General features: G+C 37.2%; 2 protein-coding genes across 2 annotated transcripts in view; one reads left to right on the top strand and one right to left on the bottom strand.

Annotated features, from left to right (window-relative positions):
- The window catches only part of LOC121407137 (zinc finger protein 37-like), a 21,425-nt gene extending 19,518 nt beyond the window's left edge, over nt 1-1,907 (bottom strand). Inside the window, exon 1 of the mRNA XM_041598073.1 lies at nt 1,574-1,907. Within this exon, the coding sequence (XP_041454007.1) occupies nt 1,574-1,586 (13 nt within the window). The 5' untranslated portion in view covers nt 1,587-1,907. The remainder of the gene's footprint in view (nt 1-1,573) is intronic.
- Nucleotides 1,441-21,177, top strand: LOC121407136 (zinc finger protein 507-like). Its single transcript, XM_041598072.1, has 3 exons — nt 1,441-1,593; nt 15,032-15,108; nt 17,889-21,177. Exon 3 carries the CDS (start codon nt 17,932-17,934, stop codon nt 20,974-20,976), a length of 3,045 nt encoding a protein of 1,014 aa, XP_041454006.1. The 5' UTR covers nt 1,441-1,593; nt 15,032-15,108; nt 17,889-17,931; the 3' UTR covers nt 20,977-21,177.

Genomic DNA, 21,177 nt, shown 5'->3' with positions numbered 1-21,177 from the left:
ACACGAAGTGTTGGGGCAAAAAGGACATCCTTTATAAAACATTTTAAGTTTGTTTTATCATCCCTGCAATTTCGACCCTAAACACATAATTTTCCGAGCGAAATAGAACCCTTTCTTCATTATTTTTGTGTTTTTGACACCCTTATCACATCACGTACTTAACGTTCCCTATCGTGAAACATCCTTTTTTTTACGTGTATTTTTGGTCGCGCGTGGTACCACTCGTCAATATCAGTGCCCCCCCCCCTACCCCTCGGGGTGGTAGTACTATGGTCAGTACCATTACCAAAGACGTTATATGAATTTACCATGGTTACTGGCGCTTGCATCAACTGCTACTTTAGATATATCTTGTCCACGATTACGACAAGTTTTTAAAGGCCAAGTCCACCTCAGAAAAATGTTGATTTGAATCAATAGAGAAAAATCAGACAAGCACAATGTTGAAAATTTCATCAAAATCGGAATAAGAACATTTCAAAGTTTCGCTTATTTTCAACAAAAAAGTTACATGAACGAGCCTCACTCACTCACTATTTCTTTTGTTTTTTATTGTTTGAATTAAACAATATTTCAATTTTTACGAGTTTGACAATTAGGACCTCCTTGCCTGAAGCACAAAATGTTAAAATAATGGAATTCCACGTGTTCAGGGAGGAATGAAACTTCATTTCACATGACAATGACGAGAAAATAAAAATATTTCATATAATGAAATACAAAAGAAATAGTGAGTGAGTGATGTCATCAGTTCCTCATTTGCATACCGACCGAGATGTGCATATAACTGTTTTGTGAAATGAAGCGAAAATTTAAAATGCCATAACTTTCTTATTTTACATCCGATTTGATGAAATTTTCAGTGTTGTGCTTGTTGAATTTTTCTCTTTTTATTAAAATCAAGTCAGTTTTCGTTGGGTTGGACTTGTCCTTTAAGTGTTCCATTTCTAAGTCGAGATTTTTTAAAAAATCTGATCGTGCCTCTTTCGTTTTATATTTGTTTTATTTGTGGGTGAATATATTTATATACCGGGACATAGTCGAACTATATAATTTCATACCCCATTCGATGAAAACTTTTAATAATGGTCCATTAACATGTGTTTTTTTTCGGAATTCTGATTGCATGATATTGGAAAGCTGCTCTTGAGTCTTGACGTCAATAAAACATATTGTAGGGCCCTAACTTTTTCTTGTTTGGTAGATTTTCATAAAAGCTTTTTTTTCCGCATGTATGAAGTTGAAAACCAACTGATCAACAGGGTAAGCTCCCTTTTGGAGATGAAATAAGCAATACTATGTTCTTCATCTCTGCACAACAAATTAGAGGTGCGCTTGCTTTCGTGTTTGCCTTCGATCCAGAGATTTCTTCAAGCGGGTTTATAAAATGTGGCTTACCATAGATCTCTTAAGAAAAAAAAATTGCGCTTCGTTTCATGTCACGTGATATTTTTGGAATGACGACAATGTCACGTGACCTGGGAATACAAATTTCATCTCGATCTCCGTTTTGTTGGTTAGGAAATCCCCAAGTAAAGTTAGAAAAATACTGCTCGTATACTTGGTAACTTACCTTTCTTTGTCATTTACAAGGTGAGCGAAAATAATTCTTTCTTTCACACTAACTGTTTGATTAATTCAGTTTATTTTGACCTGCTGCTGAGCTGAGTGATGTGTGGAGAGTGAGTGACTGCGTTTGCACGTCTGCGAGCTCGAGGTGACGTGACGCGACCAGCATCGCATCATGCCCATTTCGCCTGCACAGCATTAGAATTAGCCAGGCGTGGCATTGGGCATTGCCATTGCTTAAGACTTAAGTTCAGTTACAATATAGTTAATACCCTGTTAACTGTTGCAGTTGTTCTGTGTCCGGACAGGTTGTCCGACAATCGATTTAAACAGCCAGTATGCAGTGTATCCTACATGTATTGCCGGACACTTTCATTTCAGTGCTTTAAAAATGACAACTAGAGAAATACAAATTGTATTTCTCTAGTACAATCAAGAAAAATTATCACTTGCTATTCCAAATATTCCGAAAATTATGAATATGATGAAATTATTTTATAGTTTCCAACCGTTTTCTTTGCACCGCACTTGCCGCATACCCCTCCGCGAAAAACAATTATTTTCGTGCGTGACAAATTATATTGTAATTCCGGACGCGCCCCGGACGGGTAAAAAATATTCTTGATTATAATGATGTAAGAAAGAATTGGTGTTATTTTTTCGGGATTAATCATCTCATGAGTAAATTCTAAGTTTTTGTTTGCTTTCTTATAACGATTCTGAGCAGATCTTTGATATAAATTTGCGTTTGCTAACTAATTTCCTTTTTTTTAATTGCGCGTTCGATATTGCACTTCCAAGTGTTAATGCTCGTTCATATCGTAAGACACGGTCATCAAGTTCTATCGATGCGCTGTCGATCATGACGGCTCTCCATCACGGTAAACCTCGCGCACGGCCGGGGTATACCCGGTACATTGAGAACTAGCCGTCAACGATTTAATCGATGGAGCATACGAGATTGAAATTCGGCAAATCAGGTCCGTATTTCCATCAGAAAATAGATCAATTGGGATCAATTGTTAATGCCAAAACTGTGTTATATGTTATTTCAAGCATTTTCTGTCATTTTTAGAGAAAAATAAGGTAAAAATTATATTTTCGCCTTGTTTTTGCATTCTCGTTCTTTGAATTGATCTGTGATATTGAACTGCGGAAGTCTTACGGTACGAAATTGATTTCCTACGCAGTTATATGCGCGTCCGGAAATATGATAGTGTCCGGTAATACAATACGTCACTATATATCGCGTGAGGGCGTCTGTCATCACAGAGGATCACGGGATGCGAAAGGGGGCAAACACGGAATTGGCTTTCGGGAAACCATACAAGTACAACGCCATATGTTTTGTGTAGTGTCACTCAAAATCCAGGGTTTTTTTAAAGTCTGATTTCTTTGTATCTAAATTAGAGGATGATCTGTCTTTTATAATAAATTTTGTTTCTAAAAAGAATAGTTATGAAAATTGTTGAACTTTCTTTTGTTTTAATCTTTAAACAAATAATAAGTCATTTCTACTTTCTTTTTTAAAATGAAAATTAAAAAAAATCAAAAGAAAAAATATTGATATAGAGAGAATCAGGACAGAAACAGAATTACAAAGATCAGAATATTTTTTTTTTCATGATTATTTCATGTAGCTATAATCATGATCGATTATGATGTTATTGCCAACGCAGCTTCTCAAATTGGAAAGTGTTGATCGGGAATGTCGAAACAGTAGACAAACGACCTCCACTCAACTGTTATTATACCGGTAAAATTCACATTCCAAAGAATATGAGTGTTTTAGAAAGTCCCTATTTTCTGAAAAGTGGTAAAATCTGGTCAATGAATTACTTTAAAAAGATAAAATATCAGTCCATTCTTGGTCCAGAAAGATCAACGCTTCATGACTTCAAACATATTTCCAACACGAAAATGAGTACATGGGACTGTACTGTGTATTTTAGTGTTGTGAAATCACTCGGCGTTGATCGTCAGAACTAAGACGGAACTGATAATTTATCATCTTATTTTCAGTAATTGACCAGATTAAACCACTTTTAAGAAAATATTGTATACATGTAATAGCGACCGAGAGCAGGTTGTTTGGACTTCCTGTTTCAACTTTCCTTACCAACCATTTCCAGAACATCGATCAGGGAACATGCGTTGATTTGGTTTGAATTTTTATCTTTTCTGTTTTTTCACCCTCATTCCTTCATCTCTTATTTATCTTTTATATTAATATGGAAATTTCAGAAGGTGAAATATATATACTTTACCATTACTTTGTCAGTCACAAGGAATTAATTTATGTCTTGTCTTTTTCTTTTTAAATACAAAACAATTAAATGTATGTCCGATTACAGCAATACGTAATTCAACTACACTTTTTAACTGAGTTAAGCTTAAAATGTCCCCACATTTTATAAGGAAAAAAATATATTCATGTTTATAAAAAAAAATTGAAAATGATAAAAATTTAATCAAACACGAGACCGAAACTGTCATACTTTGTCATTTACGAGGAATGAATTTCTGTCTGGTACTTTTTCTTTATTAAATACAAAATGATTAGGTCCGATTACGATCACGATCGATTAAGGCAATACGTAATTACACCACACTTTTATACCGAGTTTAGCTTCAAAATGTCCCCTCATTTTATCAAGAAAAAATATATTTACATGTATGCTAAAATATTCTTAAGTTGATAACAGTTCAATGAAAGACGAGATGGGAGCTATCATAGTGGATTTTAAAAATATATTGAGTGGAATTCTCTTTGTGCACAATCACCAATATTTTCTAAAATAATTTTATACTTAAATCTGTGTAGTCATCGCACTGGGCGTTGTGGCGTGCGCCTGTAATCCAAGCTGTAGGGAAGTTACAAATTGATGCAGAGGTTCGAGCCCTGGTCACGTCTTTCGGATGGTGACGTTAAAGGTCGGTCTTAGACGTAAATAATCATATCTGATTGATACACGTCTGACAAAACTCAAATACACACACTTACGCATTGCAATGAACATACTTTTTTTTTTACCGAACTTCCGAACCAGGCCTTTGCGTTCGGTTCGGAAGTGCCAAGTTCGGCGAATTTCCGTTCGGTTCGGCTGCAGCACTACTTAAGACAAAAAAAGAAGGCTTCAAAATTTGAAAGTGTAACGTTAGACGTCTACGTCCGGACACCCTTCCCCACCCCCCCCCCTTTCCACTAGTTACTTCATACTACATGTAAGTCCCCACATAAAAATTCAACTAAAGATTGAATATGAATTTATTTTTACTCCACAAAGAAATTCAGTTGATATTAATGTTCTACATGTTCTATATAACTGAGTAGGTCCTAATTGTGACACACATCTCGGTATGAGTTCCATATGCACCCCCACTAAAATTGAAAATAAAAACATGGAGAACGTTCAGAATAATATATCTAGCCCTAATATAGAACATATATGATGGGGGAGTGAAAATACATACCAAAATATGGCTTTATTCTGTCAAATTTCGAGCAGGATCTAGTTCGTGTAATTGTCCATAGACATCGGTTTATGTAGTCAGTAAAGGGTCTGTGAGTCAAGACTAGTCGAACTATCGGCTGATAATCGTTAAAATACCCCTTCAGGTATCAGCGCTTCACGCTAGTATAGCGGGAAAGGTCTTGACTGGAGATAAATCGAGGTGAGTTCAAGTCCCAACTAAGGTACAAGCAACAGTAAAAAAAAATGATAGAAAAATCTGAAGTGAACGAACCGGAAGTCTCAACAATCTTTTGTTATTTTTGATGGAGGGTGCATATAAAACTCTTTCCAACATCTCATAAAATTTGAAAGAAAATCTAGCTGCCCAGGCAGAATTCGGCATGTTGAGCTTTTGTGCAATATTTTTTGTTCTTAATGTCTATTCAAAAATGGTATATGCATCAATGTTTGTTGAATATATTTGTCCATTTTTAATGGTAATGCTTTGATTTTCACCTATCTCAATAAAATCTTGAAATGTAATCGCCATGTTTTGCGCCTGCCATTTGACAGCCCCTGCCCCTCTTTGACATACATGTACACTAGTTACCACTACCAGTCAGCTAGCTATCTTTGACTCACGGTCTGTGAAAACCAGAGAACAATACTAGATTCGGTCCGCTTAATTTAATTTTAGAAAGTCAAATTCTGCCCTATTAAGGGGTACTCCAGGCTAAAAATGATATGATGTGGGAGCATCATGGTCTAGTGGTTGAGACTTGTCTTTCAATTTCAGGGACATTGGTTCGATTTCCAGCCATGACGTGTTTTCCTTCAGCAAGAGATTTACCCACATTGTGCTGCACTTGACCCAGGTGATGTGAATGGGTACCCAGTAGGAAGAAATTCCTCGAATGCTTTAGCGCCCGATCAAGGTAGCCATGCAAAAGCCGGGGTAAGCAGAAGGGCCCGCTGGGAGAACTCTTTTCGGAACTGAAATCGCCGTCCTAGGTTAAACATGACATTTTTATGATTATTATGATTCAGAGATGCCAACCCTCCCGATTTCATCGGGAGGCTCCCGAAAATTCATCCCAACTCCCGCCCTTACGATTACCATCCTTATCCTCCCGAAATTACGATTTTTTTGCATTGATCAAATTGGATTGGAAGGACATGTATCGTCTGCTAACTTTAGCATGTAGTAACTCCAAGTTACGTTCGCTGCTACTAAATTCTGTGCGAAAAGTAGACAAATAAGGAGCAGCGAAAAGCTGGTGCATGTGATATGCCCAACGGGAATCCACTGTGCACCAGGCCGGTAGGCCCGGCTAGCTTCGCGAGGCGTGTGCGCTCGCGGCCACTGGATTTGTCGAGTCGTGCGGTGGAATATCGGTGTGTGATTCCGGCGTATTGATGGGTTGATATTGACACGAAAGGGCGGAAAATCAACAAAAGAAGACCAAGAAATGGTCTCAGAAGTATAAGACTGAATACAGTCTCCAGTACCTGTGTGTTCGGAAGTCGGAAAGAGGAATTTACCATGCATTTTGCGCAATTTGCAGCGTGGACATTTCAGTTTAGCAGGGAGGTCGTGATGATAATTCGGAAGCTCTTTCGTTCGGGAGCAAACGGCATAGGCCTACCACGGACATTGTGATGACAAGATCTTCGAGCTCCACTAGTACCCTGTTGTCTTTATTTTACCAAGCAAGGGACCAGCGCTGAGCTTTTCTTTACTGGATTTATAGTGGAACATAACCTGCCTATAGCCGATAGTGATAATTCATCCTTATTATTATTGTTGAACAGGTACTTCTTTTGTCCCCTCATTTTTTATTTACAATGTGAAAATGCATATTTTATATTTTTAATGTTAAAAAAGTGGGAACAATGTTTATTTCAAAACATGTGAAATGCCCCAAAATAAGGGTCAGATTGCACCAGAGAGCATCTAGAAACCCAGAGCTTCCAGGGCCCTAATGCGGGCCCTGGACCCCGGCCGCAAGGGTCGAGCGCTCCGCGCTCGAGATGTGCGCTACGCGCACATAATTTGGTGGCAGTGTAAATCCTCCCTAATTCTGATTTCCAAAAGTTGGCATCTCTGATGATTTCACCAGATAGAGAAAAAAAAGTCAGACAAACAAAACACTGAAAAATATCTGACAAGGAATAACAAACCTTTTCAAGACCAACTCATGCCCATGAAAGAAGTGAAACCACTACATTCTTATTTGCCATGGAAACCTTTAGAAGTTAACATGTTTTATCCTGTCATTGTTTTTTTTTTATTTGGGGGGGGGTCAAAGTATGCAGAAAAGTTTATTAAAGTTTGAAATAAAAGCTGATTTTTTTTTATTAGCCTAAGACATTAGTAAGAGTTCCTTTGGTTCAATTCTATGCATATTTTATGAAATTTTATAATCTTCCTTGAAAGGTATGAAATACTTTAACTTAATACATTGCTCTTCTGAGTCCAGTTCTTTATGGCTGCCTCATTAAATCAAATCCAATTGATTACTCAATTGGTGAATGTATTCTGTGCAGTCTCCTCCTCCATCAATTTCACCCTCCCACTCTTTTCCACATAGTCTGCATCTTCCGTGATCTTCCTTCATGGCTGCTTTCTCTGAAACTGATATGGCTTTGGTATGTGTAGTTGGTACTTGGTAGGATTTTTTCCCCAAGGATTATGTACAAGATACTTTCAAACTCGCTATTAAATGAATGGCATTTTCTGATCAGGAAAGGGAACTTAATCAGAAAAAGTCCAGAAATTTTTCCTTTCCTAATTTGCACAGTGTGATTCTGCTGGAGATTAATTAATCATATAAGCATATCTTTTTTGGCAGCTGCAAACTCATGGTCTGACTCTGAATTCTTAGACTACCAGAGGGGAATGGGAATTCAGTAGACTTTCTGAAACCCCCATTGCATAAAAGTTACTATTATAGTAACTTTGCCAGCCAATGATATAAAGCAGCCAATCAGAATCAAGGATTTCAGGGCAGTTACCATACATGTACTTTTATGCAACAGGTCCCTCTTGTTTTTCTAAGCAGAAAGTTTGAACTACTTGTAGCACTAAACTTTTCTAAGATGCAAATATTCACTTTCTGATGAAAAAATAGGTATGTGTCAGGGAAAAAATTAATAATTTATTTTCCGAGGCTATTTTTTAGCTCACTAGCCCAAATATCCTAATTTGTGTTAAAGTTTATATTGGACCCTATATGAATTTCAGGGGCTCCATTTTAGTTTTCCAGGGCTCTTTAGGGCATTTCGGGGGCAAAATCGCCCCGAGCCCCCGTGTATTTTTTTCCCTTGTACGTGTCTGCAGCCTAGACTAACATGTACAATATGTACATATATGTGTATGGAATATGAAATTGAGTTAGTGATTGGTTGCAATAATGAAAGTCACCTGACAGTTTCCATAACTTCTACCCATCAGGTGATACATTTCATGGTCATCACATGATCACAGTATTTAAAGCCCAAGCCCACCCCACTAGCAAGTTGATTTGAATGAATTGAGTGAACGAGTGGAAAGATTGGATGGAGCTTTGATACGTATGGAGAATGAGAAAGTTGACACTTTGAAGTTTATAAAACTTCACAAAGGAGGCAAGCAATGGTATCTCTACTAGAATCTCCACTAAAAGACAGGTAGATCATTGTATGGGTGACATGACATTTTCTCTGGCTACATTTGTTCCAGTCTTGATATCTCAGAGGGCATAGGGTTAAAGTTAGGATCGTATTATAGTTTTTGGTGCAGAACAATAAAGGGGTTTATTTAGTTTTGAAGGTTAGATTTTATGTTTGGCTTGACGTGCAGATTTTCTTTCAGAGCAGTTATTGCTGGAGCAAATGTCATGGCCATGATGTATTCCATAAAATTTTGTGCTTGGTTTTTCAGCTACGGTCTGTTTTATTGGTTTGTATCTAGTTCAATTGTTTCCTGTTCCTTTATCTTCAGGTAACTATGTAACTAGTCAAGGTGATACTTTCGCTATTCTCTGCTCTGCTTTCAGATGTAAAATTTAATTGTTTTTTTTCATGTACTTGTTCATGTACATGAAGTCTTTATTGAGAGGAAAGGTTGACAACAACTGTCCTGATGACCTAGAGACTTTTTTACCTATTAAGAAGGAAGTTCACCCTGATAATTGAGTTGGTTTTAAAAAAAACAGAAAAAAGTCAGAGAAATTATTGATGAAAGTTTGACAAAATCTATCAGAGAATGATTCAGTCAGAAATATTAGAGGCTGTTCTCACTACGTTCCTAAAACTAGTTTACTGGAAACTAGTTTAGTGGAAACTAGCTTAACGCGTAGTGAGAACGGTCAAAGCGGTCTTGGAAGCGATCTTCCAAACCAGTTTGGAAAACCACCTCGCGATGTAGTTTTCAAGATCGCTTTGCCTCGTTAAACTGGTTTTAGCGTAAGTGAGGACACAACCGTTCTTCGGGAAGCGATCTTCGCACATTTTGAGCGCGCTACTCCACACGACAGGTGCAGAATGCCTATGGTGCGGTTTCGAATTTCGCGCGAAACGTGTCACCCCACTGAGAGCGTCTCCATAGCAACAAGAGCGCTTTACGTGAAGTGATTTTGAAAACCACTTTCGTGTGATCAAGTGAGAACGCTAGCAAAGCGATCTTCCAAAGTGGTTTCCTGAATCGGTTTCCAGTAAACTAGTTTTAGAAAGCGTAATGAGAACGGCCTCTTAGAAGCAGGTACCCAGGTGACTTGTAATACATGTTATTTCATTCATTTACATGGACTGGTTCAGGATGATAGAAAATATTTTTCTCAGAATGGCTATCAATATTGAATACATATTTTTGTTCTGTTTCGTGATAAAATGGCATTTTGTGGAATAATATGATATTTTGGGGGTTTTAACTTGTATGTCTCATCACAATTTAAAACTGTTAAACTTTTCTTATCCAAAGCTCTGTTATTCTTTGATTGGTTTTTCAGTTTTGAATGAAATTTAGCATTTTTATGCGTATACTTTGCATGTTTAATTTGTCTTGTTTAATTAAAATTTACTTGTTGATAGGGGTGCCTTGGCCTCTAATGATTATCTTTATAATCTAAAATGTTCAGAAGTGAAAGAACTTGTCCTACATCACCAATATATGTAAAATGTTTCTGATGATATTCATATCACCACCTGATTGACCTTGCCTTAATAGTGACAGATCTCTTATGTATTTTCCCCCTCCAATTTGTGCTGGTTGTCATGTACATACATAGGCTCTCTAGAACCAATGAGAATCATCTGTAGCTGTGACATGCTGTGTTGATCTGTTGAGATCCCAGTCCACTGTTAGATCTTGGTGCCATTTCATTAAAGGAAACCGAAACCCAAGAAGAGAAGTAATCTTATTGGAAAGAGTAAAATGAGAGGAACAATCTCAAAAAAAGTTTCATCAAAATCGGTAATGAAATAAGCAAGTTATGGGAGTTTGAAAACCCTTGTTTTACTTTCTTTGGGCATCCTCAAATTGGCAAACGTTCTTCAAAATGGCTGATTTTGTGGACAACTCTCCATTTGTTTTATACACAAATTTTCAGATTTTCCTCATTATCTTTCAAATTGCATCTTGCCTCCTTCTGAGCACAACATTATGTCATGGGAAATGTAATCCACACCATATATGTCAAGGTCAGGAGGAGATAATGTGAAATACAGGGTATGTAAAATAAAGGGGAAAATATGAAAATATGTGTAAAAAACAAATGGAGAGTTGTCCACAAAATCAGCCATTTCGAAGCACGTTTGCCAATTTGAGGATCCACATAGTAAGTACAACAAAACTTTTTAATCGTCCATAACTTGCTTATTTCATAACCGATTTAGATGAAACTTTTTTTAAATTGTTCCTCTTATTGTACTCTTTCCAATAAGATTGCTTCTCTTCTTGGGTTTTGGTTTCTTTAAGACAACAAATGCACGATTAATAAAACATTTACCATTAGTTAATCAGATTGAAAGTTTTCAATAGCTTTTAATAATTTGTAAATGTAAATTTACTTATGATCAGGGGCAGATCCAGGATTTTTCAAAATGGGAGTTGGGGCACAATTTCCTGGGAAAAATTTGACAAGCAAGGAAAAAAAAGGGTTTTAACCAAAAATTAAGGGGATTTCGTCCATAAAAAATTGACAAGTGCAAAAAAGATGTTCACTTTCAAAGGGGGGGGGGGGCACTCTTCTGTTTTAACGGCATTTTGACATTGCAAATTTTAATTGTGCCTCTCTAAAGGGATCTGCCAGTGGTTATGATAACTAGTTTTATGAAATGGACCTCGATATATAGTGATTGTATACAGTGTCAATTTGTTGTTTACAGGATCATACATGTATTAATATTCCAGTATAACGCCAGACAAATTCAGTGTTTTCCTGCATGGGGGTACAACATTGACACTTTATGCGTGCAAACGAATGATGATTCTTCTACTGTGACAAGTTTTTTCGCCTGCTCATGCCATCTATGTTTCCTTTTTACTCTATTTTTTTAATGGGATTGTTCTATTTTTTTTGTTTTTAAGTTTGTTTAGGGGGAGTGTTTTTAGGCAAACCAATGAATGTTCTGTTTGCTCCTACTCACAAATTGAGTCAGTAAATCATCACTACCCTGGGGTAGGCTTGGATCAGTATGTTGAGCAGTTATTTATAATCCTTTGAAATTCAACAAAAATCATGAGTGGATCAAGGGATCTCACAATTTATCTTTTGAGGCAGGTTATTTGAGATTCAATATCAAAATTCTTTTCATAAGCTAAAGTTATAATAAATTTTAAGGGGGGGGGGCATCATTTATTAGGTCAATTACACGGTGGGTCTCCTACTATCATCAATATTAAAGCCAGTGTACAAAGTGACCAGAAGTCGGAGCTTTCGATGCAAGTATAATTTTGATGGACAGGAATACATGAAATTTGGTCTTTTATCAGAAAACAAGAATATTTGGTGTAGTGTGCTTTCATTGCTACATACTGTATTCCTTGGCTATTGGTATCATACTAGTTGTCATATTTGTTGTACGAACATGTACACTTGCTGGGGTAGCAGTCTAGCAGACAATAGAAATTTTTTTTTGCTGTATTCTACATTGTAGAAAATGATGCATTCTTGGTAATACCATGGTCACATTTGTTCTACGGCGGCCGTACGGCGAGTGGAAAACAGCCGTTTTATTTATGTTGATTCAAACCACCTCTATGTAGTTGGACAAAAAAAGGTTGAAACGGCTGTTTTCGACTCGCCGTACGGCCGCCGTAGAACAAATGTGACCATGTCATAAGGATTCCTTCATTCAAGAGACTGATCAAAGTTGACCATGGCATTGTTGCTTCAAGTTTTCCTTGAAAGACTCGAGGATGGATTCGTATATTTGTCTGGGGTCATGACCCTTACAAATACTGCCCAACACATCCACAATCACACGTCCTGTCAAACCCAAATAAATGGCTAATTATAACTTGTTCCTGTCACCATCTTCTTCATCAGTCTTTCCTGCTGCTCGCTTTGGCTGTGTTCACATCTGCTTATATGTACTGTACTCTGTAACCAAGAATTCTTCCAAGGGCAGAGGATGATGCACCACCTCCAGCCCCCCCCCCAAAGAAATGTAAATAAAAAAAAATCTTGGCAGAAGGTAGCCCCCATGGACTTCCATTGGGTTCATTCAAAACATCTTTTCAAAGTTAAAACAAAAGGCTGGAACAAGGCCCCCTTTATTCATCTGAGAATATTTCAAGTGTTTCATGTTAATAGTAAAAACTAACTTGATACTTGCATCTTAAATGTAAAAAGGAGAATTACACTGTAGGTCCAAGATGGTCACAGAAAATAGACATTGAAACCCAAGCCAGAGACTGAGATATTGTGTCCAGAATCATTTTGAGAGCATGATGAGACACACGACACACAATTGTTGTCTTTGAGATGCCCTACACTGTTACAGAGCTACTTTTTTTAGTGTCTTACCTAAGTTGCCTCAGCCAAAGATACCTGAGACATTTCCCTTTGAGACCAAGATGAAGATACATGTAGAAAGACAGATGTATAATTTGTTCATATTTATACATTTTCCACAGACATTTGATTAAAAAGTTTGGCTTTCATTGTTGTATACTACATAATTGTTTTTATTAATTGATATTTTTCTCCCATCAAATGAAACATAAAAAATGCTGAATCATTATCATATTGTTACATTTTTAACATGATACTTGAATCTTAATATGTAAAAGGGAGTACCGGTACACTGTAGGTCCAAGACAGTCACAGAAAATGGACATTGAAACCCAAAACAGAGACTGTCACTGAGATTCTATGTCCAGAATCAATTGAGAGCACGATGAGACACAATTGCTGTCTTTGAGATGCCCTACACTGTTATAGAGCTACTTTTTTAGTGTCTTGCCTAAGTTGTCTCAGCCAAAGATACATGTACCTGAGACATTTCCCTTTGAGACCAAGATGAAGATACATGTAGAAAGACAGATATATAATTTGTTCATATTTATACATTTTCCACAGACATTTGATTAAAAAGTTTGGCTTTCATTGTTGTACACTACATAATTGTTTTTTATTAATTGATATTTTTCTCCCATCAAATGAAGCATAAAAAATGCTGAATCAGCATATTGTTACAATTTAAAGAATAAATTCAAAATTTATATAGAACTTTGAAAAGTCTTATATGGCTTTATGTGGGAAAAAAATGTCTGTCAAACAAATAATTGTTTGAAAATGATCTCAGCATTGATTTATACATTTAGATCACAAGAATTTATCAAGGTTTATATGAATAAATTTGTTTAAGGTGGATCCTTTTTTGCTTTATATTGACAAAGTAACTATCCCGTTCTATGCCAAACAATCTCTCTCAATAAATTAAACCTCTGTAGTCTGTACAATGTCAAATGGGAGCATTTCCTTTTTAAGTTCAAGTAAATGTCATGCTGGCCAAGTTTTTTTTTCTACTCCAGAACATGACTTTTGTCAGATACATGTACATGTATGAGGGTTTGGTTTTGCCCTAGCAGCAATATGTATTTTTCCTGTTTACTCAATTCTTTTGAAACTTTTAGACCTCAGAGAGAAAGAGACCTATAAAAGACCTGTAAAACAATTGATCGTCTTGCTGTGAATAATGTATTCTATAATTTGTGTTCTTTTCAAGTAAATATGTGCATTCACATGTTTACATGAGAAATAACACTATAAACAAAACCAAATGTTGTTTTGCTTTCATTATCACTTTATTCTGTTGCTTGAATAGTCATGTTCTATTTTATCATTGAAAAATTTGCATTTAGAGTTGTGTGCATGTTTTTATTTGTCTCTCTGTTCTTTGAGCAGTTGGATTGTTCATGCTTTTATGTATCATACATGCTATGGTACTTTATATTTTTTTGGTTCAGGCAAAAAATAATTTATTTTTTACTTTTCCCGACCTAATGCCTGAATCTGCAACATTTAATAAGCTTACCATTACAGAGAATGGGGATTTTCAGGGGCTTTTTTATTTGTTTCCTGGGGCTCTTTTCAGCAGTTCGAGGATGAAATTGTCCGAGTCCTCTTGTATTTTTTTCCTTTTTGGTTAAACATCCTTTATTAATTATGATCCTTGTTAAATTTCTACTGAAAGTACTATTACAAGCTGTTGCCATGTAAATTATTTCCTGTATTTTTCCAATATTTCCCATATGTGAACAGGGTTTAATGGGAGTAGGGTGAGGGGGCTACTGCTGAACGTAGTGACCTATTTCCTCTCCCGTAATAGCAACCGCATGAAGGAGAAGTCACATGATGCGCTCGAGAGTAACGTGCTTGATCAAGTGACTTCTCGTAAGTTGATTAATAAGTTTCTTTCCTCCCCCTTTCCACAGACTCTCAAAAGTCTTGACTCTGATCAGAGCCGTTCCTTTCATCATCATCTTAATCTAGATTCTTTGTTCTGTTTTCTTCTTTCAGATTAATCTTTGTTTCTTCCAATGGAATGTTAGATGGACACGTGAAGTGGATTATTTTGAGAAGATATTCAGATGAAGGTGAGTGTTTTTCTGTCTGAAATGAATTTGTGCATCAAGGTTGGTAATGATAAGTTTTTAAAGATTTAGAGGTTTTTTTGAGGGAGTTATGTTGCAAATGGGTTTTGATTAGTTTATTTTAGTTTTAATTACTTCACAATATGCATTTTTCAAACATAAGAATGGTGATTGATTTTGACTTAAATCAAAGAGTTTGTGTTCAGTATGTGTTTATAATTTCAAACAATACTGAGTTACTCTCAAATCATTACATTCACAATATATACATGTAGGAGAAAGATTGTCGTGAGTAAATTGTTTGAACAAGTTTGACAATCCCAAACAAAAACTCATGGATTTGTTCAATGCATAAATTGTGATTATATTTCATATTTTAAATTTCATTTCATAATAGAAATGAGAATGAGGATGACAGAAAGAGTAGTTAAGCGCTTGAGCTATTTGTACCATATTTATTGATAAATAATTACATCATCCACAATATAATTTCCCTTCATTTTTTTTTCCTGCAATAAATGGTAAAGATGTTTCCTATTAACCAAATAGCCCCTGAATCGCCCGCCCTTAACCGCCCGTACGTTTTATCTGCGCTATAGTATCTCTTGTGTATGATTCACCGTGCTAATATTGCGTGTGCATACTGTATACAGTGTATAGGTTGGCTGCTGTATAGATCTGCAAAGAAAAGTGTATGCTCCTATTGAGTATAATAGAGAAAAACCGACTGACACGCATGAGGGTGTAGTAAGTTCCAGACTGTTGCGCAGTCGATCTCAGCAAAGATGGCTGCATCCACGTCTGGGAAAACCACTTACTCTGTCGAAGAGTTTTGATGAAGAGTTCATCAAAACGTTGGATATCACAGAGTGACATCGAAATCGATATGGACGATTCAGATTTGAGTTGGAATTAATTTTTTACATATTTTATCCCTGAATTGGCGAAAATTTTAGTTTTATTTTAATTCTGTCAGTAATACTTATATATTTTTGAAAACGTGGGATTGGGGCGGCTGAAACCTAAACTTTTACTTTTATTTCTCAAAGGTCAATATTCGTATATCTGAGGAACTTTGCCATGTACCATTTTATTCAACAGGTCCTACGCTACAAAATAAATATAACTTGTAATGAACAAAAGTAAATTTATAAAAACTACTTCAATTTCTTTGGAACAATGCCTACTAATTACCAGACTTATTGTTTCCTCTAGTGAGAGATTGCCTTTATGCATATAATCTGTAGGTGCTATAGGGTTAAAGTGATTTTAAAAATGTTTGGAGCTAACATTTACAAGTAGTCACAGATGGAGCAATAAAGTTGTATCTATGTTTCTCAAAATGTTCAGTGTTCAGAAGAGTTAAGAATAAAATTTGTCATATAATCTTCCCTTATTATGTTATAGAGACTTAATTTTGACAAAAAAGTCACTTCATATAGAGAATAGATTTATAGACAAAATTGATATAAAGTCATACAAGGTCTAAGTCATGTCACCAAAGTGCCACATAGACATGTACATCTAGCATGGGCAGATTTGTCTTTGATAATTGCATCAACAGGGTTTCATATCAACAAAATGCCAATAACACAATAACCTACATGTAATACCTGGTCTTGTGTTCACAGTGTTTCTCATCTACAAGATTTGGTAGATTTTTCATCCATATTATGTTCTATCTGAGGTTGCAATAAATTAACTTCGGATATATAGTGTAACTAAGCCCAGCAACATTTTTTTGTATTGTCCAGAGAAGGTGAGGCAAATCATACCAATTGGGCTATAGTTGCGTACTTTAAAGTCTGAACAAAATTTTTCCAAAAGTAGCTTGGCCAAGCTCATGACATCCTTTCAGTTTCAATCATTGTATGATGTCAAATGTGAGATTTTGAATCATGTTGAATTGTGCCATTACCTAGCTTGCCTGCACGATTCTGGATAAAGGAAGTTGGGTTATCCTCTTTTGTTGACATTGTTAAAGGAATTTGGGTTATCTTTTTTTTTTGAAGGAATTTTGGTTATCATTTTTTGTTGTTGCTTTGTCTAAGCAACATTTTTATGCCTCATATTCCTTTTACTTTGTACAAGAAATGTTGATAAATGAGAAAGAAGGTCTGGCATTGATACATTAATATCGAATAGAGAACATTATTACCTACAATTTTATGTATCGGGCACGTCTGTAGGCTCCCAAATAATAAAAGTTATTAAACTTTTAAAATGCAATCATTGTCTGCTACATGAGGCATATTCGGTCTTCAGCAAGCTGCCATTTTGTCTGGGATTCCAGCAGCCACAAGCGAAGAGTTTATTGTATAGTTGTAATAGTGAAAGTAGGCCAATCACACAAGAAGGGCGAACAAACATCACACCCCCCTGGGAGTCCAAACAAAATGGCAGCTTACAGCTTCATGTAAGATCACACTTATTTGATTTCAAGTAAGATATTCTCAGATATGTAAAATAAAACATACTGTGTGTTTAGTCTAGTTAAAAGATATAAATGTCGGCTGTACGAAGCGTAAACATGTATTTCAACCTTTATTCTCCTTTAAGCATTGTCATATCATAATTCAATCTTTGCCATATTTCTTTTTCTTAAAACATACTGGGTGCATTCATTGGTTAGCAATGATAATAATGTGATGTTTTGAACCCAAAATGCACAGTACTCTCTTTAATTGAAAAATAAATCAAGGGGTTGGCCATTTTGATTTGAACTTGTTACCCTGTTACTGCAGAAATCATATCATTGCTTTCTACTTTTTTGTGTGCTATAGGTAGAGACGTGACTGGGATGGACTTCAAGAAGCATCTTCCACAATGAAGGAGAATGAGGAGTCAGCCATTCCCGGAAGGGTTCTTGTGGAACCCATCGAGTTTGTTGACTTCATTGAGATTGCCGAGAGAAAGCATGGCAGTCATCGAGCTAGCCCAGAGAGGGATATGCCTATGAAGAAAGGGTTGAAGGATGCACAGTTCCATCAGGACCACTCTTACAATTGCCTACAGATTGCTCTGCAAGAGAACAAAATATCCCCTAGGAGAGATGGGAGTGTTCACAAAGAGGTATCTCCAAGAATTCCGACTTCATCAAAAACTCCAAGCAAGGATGAGGTGTTGTCTGTGGTCATCCAGAAACTTACTGAATTGGTGAAAAACAGTGAGCAGAAGCAGAAGGATGACCTTGACTCGAGTATTGAGGATGGTGAAGAAGATGAACATAGGTCGGGAAAGAGCAAAGAGGATGGGAGAACTAAATTGTACCAGTGTCCCAACTGCCCTTGTCTCTTTGCTGTCCGAAAACACAATTCAGGTCAGCTGTGCTCCTGTTGTGTGCGAGACAGCAGATGTACCAGTCCTGAGGAGATTGAAGAAGAAGACACTCCTGAGGCTCATTGTCTACGAGATGGTCAAGACCATGGGGGAATAGCATGCGATATTTGTATCTTCAAGGCACAAACATATGATGAACTCCTCTATCACCTTGCGACACACAATGCAAATATCTTCCGCTGCAAGTTCTGCAACTTTGTTACCACAAAGCACGCAGCTATTGAGAGCCATCAAAGTGTCCATATGGCAAAGAATGAGAAGAAATGTGTATGTAATATATGTGGGTACAAGACTAGTGAATTCAGCAGCCTTCAAGTGCATATAAAGAAGGAGCACCAGAGTGTCAAAGAAATCCTTCTGAAATGTTCTGTATGTGGATACAGTACCAGAAGTGAGAGTGGTCTCCGAGATCACATGTGGGGTCATGTCAATGCAGACAGAGAAACACAGCCACAAAGTCAGAAAGAACTTGAGATAAGGAGACGTAAGTCCTCATCCCCTTCCAGATCAGAGACGGAGGAAAGGAAAGAACTAAAGAAAACTGTCCAATCTGCTGTTGAGCAAGATATGAACACCAAGTTGTTTAAGTGTTTGCTCTGTGGATATCTTTGTGAGAAATTGTCTACCCTGAAGGCACATGCCTGGAGACATGCAGGTCAGGAGGGATGTTCATATCCTGTCATGCACAAACTACAAGATGCTAGTGAAATTCTATCTGGGGAGGTTTCTACTAATCACAACACTGAAACTGGTTTCAGCTATGTTGAAGTGACTGAGGAGGTTGAAATTGCTAAGTTTGTCAGGGAAAGTCCAAGAAGAAAACAAATCAAAGAAAAGGGTAAATGCCAATGCTCTCCTATCATGCTGCCAGAAGAGGAACATGGTATCGTGCAGAAGGTGTTTGCAGATGCCACCACAGTAGATCCTGAAAAAGAGAGCAACACCTCTCCCACAACATTGGTCCCGCAAGATCATTGTGCAGCTTCATCAACTGTCAGTGTGATTAAGAAGGCTCCTGAGGTAGCGAAGGATTGTTCCCAGGAAGAAGCACCTTTGTGCAACTCTTTGGTCATTGAGCATCAGAATGTCATTGGCCATGAACAGGTTTCTGACACTTCATATTCACATGTTATGCCTCTTTCAGTGTGCGATGTTTTGATAGAAGAAGTTGTGACCACTGCCAATGAAGAAATTGCTGTTAAGGAAGAGGATATGATTCTTGCACAACTTGGGCTTTGTGATGCAATTACAGAAACAGAAAAGGCACAAAGTATAGCACAGGAGCATGTTGAATCAGATGGGGAGGAAGGTAAAGGAGAAAACAGACAGAACCAGAAGAGGAAAGCACCATGCAGTTCACCTGCCCTGGATAGTAAAAAGATATGTACCAAGCCAGGTATCAGCAAGATGTTACTAAGTGCGGTAGATGATGCATTGCAGGTGAGAAGAGAAATGGAGAAAATCAATCAGGACAGATCAAGCAGTGACCCTGTCAAAGCCAAAGAAAGTATTAAGGATGCAGTTGCCACTGCCACATCTATGCAGAATTCAGAAAACTCATCTGTCCAAACCCATGTGTGCTCCCAGGGATCAACACCAGTCTTGAAGTGCCAGAGATGCCCAGCCACCTTCTGGCATCCTCAAAGACTACAGCACCACATGGACACCCATGAAGCTATTCTGAAATGCAGTGATTGTTCCCTCAGCTGCAGTAGTGAAATAGCACTCAGGGATCATGTCAAGAAAGTCCATCTTACTGCCAAATCCACCATATGCCCTACTTGCCACAAAGAGGTGAATAATGAATCCCCCAAGGACCATGAGCAGACCTGCGTGCTGAAGTGCTGGTACGGTTGCAGAGAATGCGATTATGTGGTCAGCTCCATGGAGGAACTGCAGGCCCATTGTCAAAAAACTCATCAGAAACCCTACAAATGTGGGATGTGTAACTATTCCTCAGCCACTGCTAATGGCATCAAGAACCACATGAAGTTCCACAATGCGGACAAGCCTTACAAGTGTAACTTGTGCGACTTCAGTGGTGCCTACCCTCAGAGCCTCCGTTCTCACATGAAGAAGCATTCAACCAGCAGTCCAAGTCTGTCTAGTGAACAGTACAAATGCAAGTTCTGTCCCTACATCAGTGGACATCTCCCGTCAATGAAATCTCACATGTGGCGCCATACCAGTCATCCAGGCTATGATTACGATGGACAAGACATCATCAAGATGGTTGTCAAAGTCGAGAAATGCAACTCCAAGGGGAAGGACCAACAGGAAAAGTTGTCAGAAGTCCCTACTAAAGCAAGTATCGTTGACACCCGTATGAAAGATAAAGCTGAAGGAAGAAAAAAATCAGTAGTAATTCCTTCACCTGACAAACCCAAGGATCCTCCAAATTCTAAGCAAATACAGTATGGTTCGGTCATTTTTCAATGTTCTCAGTGTGGTTATAAGAGTAATGATCACAGTTGCCTAGTAGAGCACTTGAGAGAACATCTAGCAAACACTGACAATTCAGGAAAAAGTTAATGATCAATTCTCTTTTATATCTTTATAGGCAATTCTTTGACAAACACGTGTGGGTTTATAGCAATGTAAAATACTTATTGGATTTTTTTTTTCATTTTGTTGCATTGCTGAATTTTAATAGATCTTTGCTGCAAAATTTTTTAGTGCCATATCAAATCTGTAGAGAATATTCAATTTTTTTCGAAGTTGTTTGTGTCCATT

The sequence above is a fragment of the Lytechinus variegatus genome, chromosome 2, assembly GCF_018143015.1.
Source record: "Lytechinus variegatus isolate NC3 chromosome 2, Lvar_3.0, whole genome shotgun sequence".
Taxonomy (NCBI): Eukaryota; Metazoa; Echinodermata; class Echinoidea; order Temnopleuroida; family Toxopneustidae; genus Lytechinus; species Lytechinus variegatus.
This window is presented reverse-complemented; position numbering and strand designations above follow the sequence as displayed.